Here is an 11423-nt window from a genome sequence, read left to right as displayed (position 1 = left end):
TGCTGAACCTTGAGACCATGGCTCCTGGTTCTGTCCCCTATAGTCACAGAGAAAAGTCTATCTGCAGCCCTTGTGTAATTGCTCTTCAGGTATTTCCAATCCCTCTCAGTCTTCTCTTCTCCAGACTAAAGAACTCTAGTTCTTTCAGCCGATTCTCATTAGTCTTGCCTCCCAGGCCCTAATCAATTGAACACATGGTCAAACTAGATAGGATCATATCACCTAATGTCTTATCCATTAGAGCACTTAATAGTTGTCAGATAATAATTTTCAGTCACAACCTTGTAGGAATTGAACCACAAACATGGCTGGCTTCTACCACCACATTCAATTCTGCACCTCCATTATCAGAAAGATAATGACAAACTGGAAGGACTTTTGAGAAAAAAAATGAAAATATGCATGAGGTTGAAGAGGCTGATGTATGAGAAAAGATGAAAATGGTGAAGTACGTATGTATGAGGAAAGATGGAATAGTGAACGGTCATGATAATGATCACAAATATATGAAGGGTATAATTAAATACGGTGGATAAAGAAGAATTAATTAGGGTTGTACAAAACAACGTAACCAGAAGAAATGGAATGCAATTAAGAAGGGATTATATAAACAGAGTAACATGGAAAACTTCCTGATAGTGAAATTTATTTTGCTGTGGAAGCTACATTGTTTAGGAAATTTAAAATGAGATGGAAAAGGTATATTAAGGAACAATTCTGTAGTTGTACAGACAGTAATTACGGATAGTCCTGTTCTGTCTGTAATTGTACATATAGTATTTAACACCAAATGAAAGAGTTAATAATTCAATCATGATGCTGCAGTTTATGAACATTTACTATGATTCTCTGAATCTCTGGCCTACAAGTGAAAACCTCCACAAATTACTACTGAAACTGTAAACCCCCACATCTACCCAATAACACTCTGCAGTGACTACTGATCTCTCTCCTTTACAACTGAGGCTTGTTTAAATACACTGCTAAGATTCGCTCTCTTCATAAACGATTTACTAAACCAGACCTTACATTTCAACTGATCTCAGTACAAAGAAAAAAACCCAGAGAAGCCAAGATACAAGATGTCATATTTAAATTCAGTGGCCCTCACTGGAGAGAAAAGATGCAAGATTCCTTACCAATCCCTTGGCTAATTTTTGGAAAAAGAGATGGAAAACTAGAATTCTGCCCTCATATTTTTATTAGAGGTGGGAATCAAAATTAATTATACTGAACTCTGAAACAATGAGAATACAGTCTCCAATCTCTCGTAGATTAATACGTAAATCTAATGAAGGGTTCGCCTTTAGATGGAAGATCAGTTACTATATTAAAAGAGAATGTTTTATTGCAACCAGATTAACAAAGCTTCCTGTGTCTGTAAAAAGCTGGTCACCCTTGTTACAAAATAACCTCTGACAGATGATTCATGAGGAAGGGAAGAAAATTAAGAGAAACTAGGCTCCTCTGTGACACTGCTGCTAACGAGAAGAACAAGAAATATCAGATTCCCAAAGCTCTATAGAGGCATCATTAAAGTTATTCATGATACAATATGCTGCAACTAGTAAGTCTGATGGCAACTGTAATATCCACTAAGGCACCTGGTGAGGTCTTTTTAGAACCTCCCAACATTGCTCTAAAGTTAGTCATTAGATCTTGGGACGGGTCAGCGATAATTTTCAATGCTCAGAAGAGAACTCGAATCTAAACCGTCATCTGTACTCTGCTGAAGTGTTTATATTGGCATTCTTAGTCTGCGTCTGTCTGCAGGTTGCTATTTCCTGTTCAATACTTTTCAAATGTATGCAAATCAAACATACACCAGATCTTGGGGAAACTGTAGGCACATTTGCCAGGAAAACCAAAAATACAAGAATCATCTTTTGTAATAAGGTTACTAGGCTCAGTAAGAAACACAAATCAATGCAAATGGCACATGAAGAAAGGTCTCAAAATTATCATGAGGAGTAGAAAACAACTTTTCCATTGCTTATCTAGCACCCAGAATTAGCCTTCTTCAGCAAATGCTTGCTAGATGCCATTTATCAAGCTTATGTTGTGTAAGAGAGAGATAATTAAGATTTCTTATCTAGATTCACCAAGTTACTATGTAGTGCATTAGTTGTTTCTCTCTCTCAGGCTTTTATATATATATATATATATCTATAAAATAGAGGCTATATATATATATATAGACTCTACCAATCCCTACCATCTCTCTATCTATTAGATCTGTGCGAAGTGGCAAGTATTCACTTTGGATTTGAATTCGGCCAATTTGGAGGGACAGTGATTTGACTGGGAGATTTGAATCACTGTCCCAATTCGATTGGGCCAAATCAGATCCGAAGATTCAGTGCCTCTTTGGAGATTCAGCCATAGACTAAACAGGGAGCAGTCCTTGCCATGCTGGACACAGCTGCTTCCAGCTGGTAAATATGTTGTGGTGGGGGGAGGGAAAGGGCATGGGGGAGGGATTTGCTGCCACTTGCCCAGCCAGGGCAGGGAGGGATGGGATGCAGGCACAGCTCACTCCGGGTGGAAGGGGGCAAGTGGCAGCAGGGAATAGCCCTTGCTCCCAGCATTGCTGTGCCTGCATCAGCTCTGGGAGTGGGGGCTCTGCCCTGCAGCCACTTGCCAGCTGGCACAGGGAGGTGGGGTGGGCAGGTGCTGCTGTCACTTGCCCAGCTGGTGCGGGGGAGGGGGGGCGGGCACTGCCGCCACTTGCCTATCTATCTATCTATCTATCTATCTATCTATCTATCTATCTGTAGTAGGGATTGGTAGAGGTATCTTGCATCTTTCTTCTCCAGTGAGGGTATATATAGCTATATAGATATATAGATATATATCTGTCTTGTATAATTTTGTATATCAGTCCCTTACCTATTAAGGTGTCATTTAGTCCTATAGGTCACCATGATATTTCCACCATCACAGATAAAACACATTATTTTCTTAAGCTTGAAAATACAAACTAAGTTACAACTTGAAGGAAAGATACAATTATGCAGGCAATCCAGAAAACTGGGATCCTAGAAATGAGATCTTGGTGGGAGAAAAGAGAAACATTTTTGTTCTAGAATCAGATACTGTTCCAAGCTGAGGGCATTTTTATTTTCATTAGTCATTCTGGCAGGCTGATCACCCCAATTCAGTTCTTAGAAACCATGTATTTGTACTATTTTTTGACATAACTAAGCTAGTGTATAAACAAATTTATTAATTCCTGTTTAAGCAAACCGGTATGAAAATAAAAATGGACTAAACTGCAAGTCTTGTCATTTACAGACATATCTGCCTAGGAAATAAATAGCAATTGGCAAACTTCACTGAGCTTAGCACATCTGAAACCCATCTTTGCTGACACTATATAAGTGCTGTTGATTAATTTTAGGCCTAAGGACCGTTGTTCAAGAATACTGGGAAGATGTTTCTCTTCCCTCATGAATGCAGTATTTTAATCAGTGAGAAGTCATTTTCTACTTCACTTTGAGAATGGTTGCTGTTTATAAAGAGTTTTTAAACATTTACATTAAAAAAAACTCCAAAAGCAAGAGGACATGAGACACTTTCAAGCTGCATCCAACTAATTTGACTAATTTATCCATTGCTAAAACTAAGGCTTATTTCAACAGTTTTTAAAATGGTACTTCAATCTATATAAAAACACTATCCAGAAAGAAATAAAACTCTGCTGTACACATAAACCTCGATACTTTAGAGTAACTTAAAAAAAAAATTCTAACAGCCAAATTCTTAAAACAATTCAGACATCAAACAATGTAGGTATGCCCCTATAAAAATCACATTGAAGGTGCTAGGGATTTTTGGAAATCGCACAAATGCCCCAAGGCACCTAACAAAGATACAGAGGCACCTAAGACCCATATAAAATTAATGTCTTAAAGATGAAGTTAGATAATTAAATACCATTGGTTTATTACTGAGCTTCAAACAACTTGAACTTTTCCTCAGTGACTGAAATGTCCATTCAAGTAAAACTGAAGTCTCCTTAATTCCTATAAGGCAAATGTTTTATCCAAAAACTGTCACTTACCAACAATTATTTGATTCATTTAGACTCTTCTGTAAAGAAAACCCACAATTCCATCCAAATTTTGGCACATGCATAAAAACTATAGGATTTACTTACTTCCTAAAAATGAGGCAGCCCATACTGTTGATCTCTTTGTCTGATTTGTATCTCCGGAAGTCCTCCCAGGCATCTTTCACTGCGGTAATGGCCATTATAATACAGATTGGGATCAAAGAAACTGCTGGTTGAAAAGCATTAACCACTGGCACAAAATTCAGTGAGGCAATGGCCACAAAATATACATTGGCAAAGCGGTGAAACTGCTCAAATATATTCTTTGGGATGAATGAGAGGATGGTGTACTTGGTGGTCTTAATTTTATTAGAGTCATAATACCTATTTGGGTTCTCTTTCCACATGTTGCTTTCAAAGGGCAAGTTGGAGACAATCATCCTCTTAGTTTTATTTTTCTTCTTTCTTTTCCTTTCTTGCCCTCTTTTCTCCAGCTCCTCATTTTGTGTTTCAGAATCTGAAGCAACATGCTGGCAGCATGCTTTCTTGAAAAAAAGTTTTTTCCTTATGATCTTCAAAGAGAAGCAGCGTAGAGCATCATTCATTGTCATCTTACTTCCCCTTAAAATGTAGCTTTAAGTATAATAAATAAGTTATGGTGGTTACAAAAGCCAGACTAACTGAAAAGCAGTGAAGTGAGGAGCTAAGTTTCCCTGATCTGATTACTGTCTTTCACTTAATTGAAAACAATACCTGTTGAAATACAGACGTCACACAGGCAGGTAGCACCCACCTGTAAAACAGGCTGATTCTGGGTCCTAGAGACTGCCTAGTTGCAGGTCACTGATAACAACAGCACTCCTTAAATGTTTTATTATGCATGTTCATGTATCGCTGGACATCCTACTCAGAGCAATTTGCCAGCAAATTATTTTATTTATAGATAAACTTCCTTATTTTGTTGTAGAACAAAAATATATACACCTAATTCTTTTCAAGCTTTTCTGAAACACACTTTGTGAAATTACTGGTAGATAAAATTATTCCCAGTAAGACGGGTCAAAGGTTGTAGGCAAAATTCTGACTCGACTGAAATTGATGGAAGATTACTGATAACTTCAGTTGGAGATGGATCTCAACCCATGTAACTGCTCTCATTGCCTATTTGCTTTTATCTCTAGAGATACAGAAAAAAAAATCTCTCTTGACAAAAGAACTTGCATGTAAATTCCCCTCTTTTAAAGCAAGTTGACTATTTTCCCTTCCAGTCCTATCAGATGTGGAGAGCTACCTGGGATTTAGTTGGGTTAATACTTGGACAATGGACCTCTGACAAGTACCTAGGTCAGAGATCCTCAGCCAGTGTGCTGTAGCACTCTGGGGTGCCTTGAGATCCTTTCAAAGGTGCTGTGGAGTGCTACACAATGGTAGCACTCTTCGATATGAAAATACGATTCACAAGATAAACCTAGGAATTTTGAATAGGAATTAATAGTATTAAAAGCATTCTGAGCTATTATGGTCTTTCTGAGTTCTTTGCAACAGCAGAATCACTCTATTATTTTTCTGTAGTGAAAAAAAATGAGTGAAAGCTAAGAGCTGGTGTCTCAAGTCTAATGAGGGGTGCCTTAAAAGTAAAAAGGTTGAAAACCACTGACCTACATGTTGTACTGCAGGAGGTATTACAGGTGACTAAGGTAGAAGAAAACAATCTCTTCCTTCTGAGTCAGTCTTGAATGAATAAATACGTCAGCATACAGTTCACAGGTGCTGAATTTTTGAAAGCACAGACATTCAAATGAAACTCAGAAATATTGAACAAACATGGTCATGGAAATACCACTGCACTTTTTGGAAGAAATGTGGTCTTCACTTGGATATCCTGGACATGTTCCATCTTGAATACAGCCTCCTTATGGACATTTCCTCTGATGGTTTCAGTGACACACACAATTCTTCACTTCCTGCTTCAATATAATACCTAAATAATGTTGTTCTGTTTTGTTAAAAAGTTGCAAAGTTTCATTCCACCTGGCTGCATTTCATCAATGTGTATAATATCCTCCATCTTTCCAACAGAACCTTTGCTTGCTTACTAAGGTGTTCTGATGCTTTTGTTGTTTGAGAAATTTGAAAAGTTTGAATGAAAAGTATTGTATCAGGGTACACTTCCTGTGTGCCAAAATAAGATTACCCACTTATGATAGTTACAAGAGACATATGTGACACTAAAACATTATTCATAGCTCTATGTCTTAATACTTGAAGGCAGAATAAGTTTTTCCAATTTAATAATTTAATTTCCTTTGCTCAAATGGGATAAAATTATTGTAAAAAAAAATAGAATAGATTGTAATAGATAATATAGAAAAAAAACCCTATTTTATTCTACTTACTTATCATATGCTTTGGTTTTAGAGGAGTTTACTGTTTTATCAAATCTGTATCTCTTGTAGTCTTCAATGCCATCCTTAATTGCAATTAGTAGCAGTACCACACACAAAGGTAGCATAGTGATCTCCCTGTGGAAAACTTCTACTTGTGGGAACCAGTTTAGGACCACCAGAAAGAGGAAATAGAGATTAGCCAACCTGAGAATGTCAAAAGGAAATGAAAAACAGGAATAAATTAAATGCATCTTTTCCTGATTCACATCATCTGTTGTTCAAATAAACATTCCTTTTCTCACATTCTTTCCAAATCCTTCCTTCCCCAACAATTAATTATTTTATTACTAAACAGTGATGTCTCCATACTTCCTCTACTGGATTCTGTGAGTGAATAACTAATTTAATCTTGCCAACTCTAACTATTATAGAGTAGTGAGATTAGATTAATTTTAATGTGAATTTCTTTAATCTAAAAATACTAAAGTGTTTCCTTAATAGCTCCTCTCATTCCTGCCACTGTGGTCACACTGGGCATGTCTACACATGAATTTACGTGTGCCTAAACCTAATGTGCCTTAACCTAAGGCTCATTAAGGCGATTTAGGTGTGCATCTACATGTGAACACCTTAAGGCACCTTAATGTGGCTTGCTGGGCAGCCTCCCTGGTCAGCACCTTGGACAGCCACTGGAAGCCTATGGCAGTGTAGCCGAGCAGTGCAGCCCACTGCCAGCTGAGGGGGTGGAAGCCTCCAGTACCTCTGGATGCAGTTGGCCTGGCCCTGGCCTCGGCCCTGGCCTTGGCCCCAGCCCAGGGTCTAACTCCCTTCCAGTGTTCCTGCCTCTCCAGTGTTGGATAACAGCAGGCTAGAGCTGAACCTGTGGGGCCCCATGCTGCTGCCGGGTGCTGGCAAGATGTGGTGGGTGAGTAGTCCCTGTCAGTGTGCAGTAAGTTGGCAGAGGGGGCAGAAAGCATGATGGCTCCTGTCAAAGCACAAGGGAAGGCCTTCCTCCCCCCACAACTCCCTGCAGGGGAAAAGGACAGTGCAGCCGGGTAGGTCCTTTGCTAGCTTCCCTATGCTTCTCCCTTGGGGCAGGTTTGCTGGCCAGGCAATGCAGCCCTGCAGGTCCCTGCCTCGGATTCAGGTGCACTTAGATGCCCACGCTGGGGCTCCCGCCCTGGACAGCAAGCAGTTTGGGACTGCGTCTGCCCCCAGCACCCAACATGGCTTTCCCTGCTCCACTGACTTCTGTCCTGGGGAAGCACCCAGCCTCCTTGCTGGACACTGTGGATGGGAGAAGTGGTGTTAGCTCCTGGGGGCTCTGTGTGGCTCAGCCCCAGCAGGCTGGGTGCAATGCAGCTCTCTCCTTGGCTCCCTTGATGGGACTCAGCTCTCTCCTTGGCTCCCTTGATCCAAGGCTGAGCCCTCACCTACATTGCATAAAGCACCTTAAATCACCACATGTAGATGCACCCACTGGTATCTGGGGCACTGTGTTCAGTTTTGGGCCCCCAACTACGGGAAGGAAATGGACAAATTGGAGAGAGCTCAGTGGAGGGCAATGAAAATGGCGAGGAGGCTGGGGCATGTGACTTAGAAGGAAAGACTGAAGAAATTGGGCGTATTTAGTCTAGAGAAGAGGAGGCTGAGAGGGGACTTAATAGCAGCCTTCAGCTACCTGAAGGGGGGTTCAAAAAAGGATGGAGCTACATTGTTCTCAGTGGTGGCAGATGACAGGACAAGGAGCAATGGTTTCAAGTTGTAGCAAGGGAAGTTTAGGTTAGATATTAGGAAGATTTTTTTCCCTAGGAGGGTAGTAAAACATTGGAACAGGTTACCCAGAGAGATGATGGAAGCTCCATCCTTGGAGGTTTTCATAACCCAGCTAGACAAAGCTTTGCCTGTGATGATAGCTGGTGATAGTTGGGGATGGTCCTGCTTTGAGCAGGGGGTTGGACTAGATGACCTCCTGAGGTCCCTTCCAGCCCTAACTTTTTATGATTCTATGATATGTATTTTATTTAGGGACTACAATTGATTTTTTCAACAAAGGAGTTTTGAGACCACATATTCAAAGACTGTGGAACTCTCACACAGTCTTTGAATAATTTATAAATATATAAATATTTGTCTAATTTAAAAATAATTAGATAAAGAAAAAGAAAAATGGAAATCATATGATAGGACTCTTAACTACTAATGGTAATATTACAAAATGGATATTTCCAAGTGAGAGTTGGGTAGGCAGCTTTCATCTACCTTGATCAGTTATTGAGTACCCATAGCAAGATTCATCATGCCTAGGTCTCCCTTTTCATAGCCAGTACTTAATGTAAAAGACTGATCTGGACATACAATCTAGCTCTGGCCAACCCTTACAAATAAGTACAATATAGAAGAATATGGATGAACTGAATATAGTTCTATGACATTTTAATATATTTTTTTAGATTTTATAGGGTTTTAGAGGATTTTTAAATATAGAATGTTACAGATAGTACAAAAACCTCTTAAAAGCATTTTATCCTTAGTAGATGACATAATTCCCAAATTTGGCAGACTTCTTTAATAAGTACAAGAACAGCATTCTAAATTAAACTCTAAAGGATTTTTTTTATAGAGGGCTGCACTGACTGACATCCATATGGGGTGCAGGCCACAGGTTCAAAAAAGCAAATTCCTGGCCTATACATTTGTATAGTCTTCTTTGTTTAGCACCTGCTTGCTTTAAATTAGTGGCCTATTCTTTAGTTAACCAGTCAATATTTGTTTCCAATGGATGTCTGAAGATTAAGTAGTTGTCACCTAGATTCTCATGAAAAAAACCAACCCACAGCAAAAAATGGGGAGGGGATTATTTCCCTCTTCCACCCTCAATCCCCTGCAAAAGGGGGAAACAAACAAACAAACAAACAAAAAATCCAAACCAGATCAATAATCAGGTGTCAGTATTTATAGCAAATGAATCATTTAATTAATTATGGCGTGTGCGCACCTGTGAAACTGTTCAAAGAGATTTTGGGGCAAGAAGGTGAACCAGGTATACTTTGTGGTCCGTATCCCATTTCCAGCATAAAACCTAGAAATAATCTCCCAATCTTTCTGAAGTCTCCCATTGTTAGGAAACACAACCCGCCATTTGTTTAAGTTGTATCTCAGCCCATCTTTGACAGCAGACAGCAGAGGTGTCGATTCTGATAAAGTCTCTGAGGATCTTTCAGCCACCAGCCATTGCCAACGATACAAAGCAGAGTCCACTGACAAAGCCATTCATAGCAGTAAGGCGAGACTGAAAGACAAATGCATTACAAAGACTGAAAACCAATTCCATTATGGTAGAAAATTCACTTTGCTCCTTTAAACCTTTATTGGCAAAACACAAACAATACTACAGTTCAGTGCATTACTTGTCCAGGCTTTTAGCTCAGCACTTTCTATACAGAAGGCATAGATTAACTGGTACAACATGGCCATTCAGCATGGAAGAAAACTCCATTTGTAATTCTATGGGAAAAATCTCCTATGCTCTGTGTGTTCACACTACAAACTAATGCAGACAAAGCAAATTCAGCTGATTCCTCACAAAACCTTTTTGCACCTCTAAGTCTATATTTTTTTTTTTAGTCATAAACTGCTACCAAAACTGTTTGAGACTTTTTCTTTAACTGTCACATACATTCACAATAGTTCTTCTATTTGCATTTGCTTACAAAGATGATTGGTTCAGGGGGCTGAATCTCAATAGTCATAACAATAATGAACTGCAATCTCAGCTTAAACTCATTTAAATTCACATAACATTTCCCCTAAATCTTCATAAAAATCTGATTTGAATGCAAAGTGCCAACAATGAACAAAATAATCGGCATTTTATTGATAAGATAGGTCTATCAACTGCATTTGCTAATACTAGAGCCATTATGGTATACTATGTTTTGAAACTTGTTAGTACAATTGCTAAAGCTAATAGCACAACAATCAGAGACCTTCTGAAGTTAAAGTTCAACAGGACCAGACATTATATATAGTTCCAATGACAGTAAAATGTATGGGTGTGGAACTTGGAAGGACATATATAAATGTACTGGCAAGAAAATAAACAAATTAGAAAAAAAAGCTCTGACCTTTTCTATATTCAGAGCTGCACTAACTAAAGGCTTATTAGGAAACAACCTTGTTAAACTGATACAAATAGAGTGTGGATAATCTTGGTCTGATTTGAATTTGGTTAATACTGATTTAGATTAATTATGCATGGAATCAGCTTTAGCTAAATTTAATTTAAATCTAGTTTAAACTTGATTAAGAAGCATCCACACTGGCTGCATATGCACATTCAAATAATCTGGGAGAATTCTCCCAGTTTTGTTCTCCTGGTAGAAAAACTTACCCAGAGCTGCAGGCTGAGGCCCTGAAGAGGAGAGAGCTTGCAGTGCTGACACTGTGTAGCCAGGTTAGTCTGCCTGGTGACAGATGGCAGCAGCACATAGGGTAGCTCTGACTGACTGACCCAGACTGCCCATGGTCAGCCTATGTTTCCTTCCAGCATAATATAGGGATTGTGAAGGAGGCATGTTCGGCCCCCTGCTGGAGAAGCAGAGTACAGTGAGCAACACACTGCCTCCCTGCTGGGGGGGGAGGGGGGAAGGGGATGGTGAGGGGAAAGGGAGGGCAAGGAGATGCTACAGGATTATGTTCTCTTCTGAGAGAAGCCACAGCGTACAGATATATTATTTCCCAGGAGAAACTTTCCTGGAAGTGATTTAACCCTTGTTGTACCCAGGTTATTTTTCTTCTTGGAGAACAGGTCTGAAAATCTGTATACATTGGTTTCTGCTGGGAGAGTAGTGACTCCTCCAGAAGAAACTGAATGTCTGTACAAGGCCATTGTTTTGCAACAGATTAAGTAAATTGATTTTTAAAGAGATTTCAACTTTAATTAAGGTACCTGTAATGTAGCCAAGTACTCTGTTTCCCTA

At 39.3% G+C, this 11423-nt stretch overlaps 1 protein-coding gene across 2 annotated transcripts in view; it reads right to left on the bottom strand.

Annotated features, from left to right (window-relative positions):
• ATP10B (ATPase phospholipid transporting 10B (putative)) overlaps positions 1 to 11423 on the bottom strand; it is a 240216-nt gene that overhangs the window by 83003 nt on the left and 145790 nt on the right. The window contains exons 2-3 of one of the 2 annotated variants that reach the window (XM_025209816.1): positions 9440 to 9733; positions 6451 to 6645 (exon numbers count right to left, since the gene is read on the bottom strand). In XM_025209816.1, coding sequence (XP_025065601.1) covers positions 6451 to 6645; positions 9440 to 9714 — 470 coding nt within the window. In that variant the 5' untranslated portion in view covers positions 9715 to 9733. Of the gene's footprint in view, positions 1 to 4159; positions 4210 to 6450; positions 6646 to 9439; positions 9734 to 11423 lie in introns of those variants that run through there. The other variant, XM_025209817.1, reaches the window with a different exon arrangement.

The sequence above is a fragment of the Alligator sinensis genome, unplaced genomic scaffold (assembly GCF_000455745.1).
Source record: "Alligator sinensis unplaced genomic scaffold, ASM45574v1 scaffold830_1, whole genome shotgun sequence".
Taxonomy (NCBI): domain Eukaryota; kingdom Metazoa; phylum Chordata; order Crocodylia; family Alligatoridae; genus Alligator; species Alligator sinensis.
This window is presented reverse-complemented; position numbering and strand designations above follow the sequence as displayed.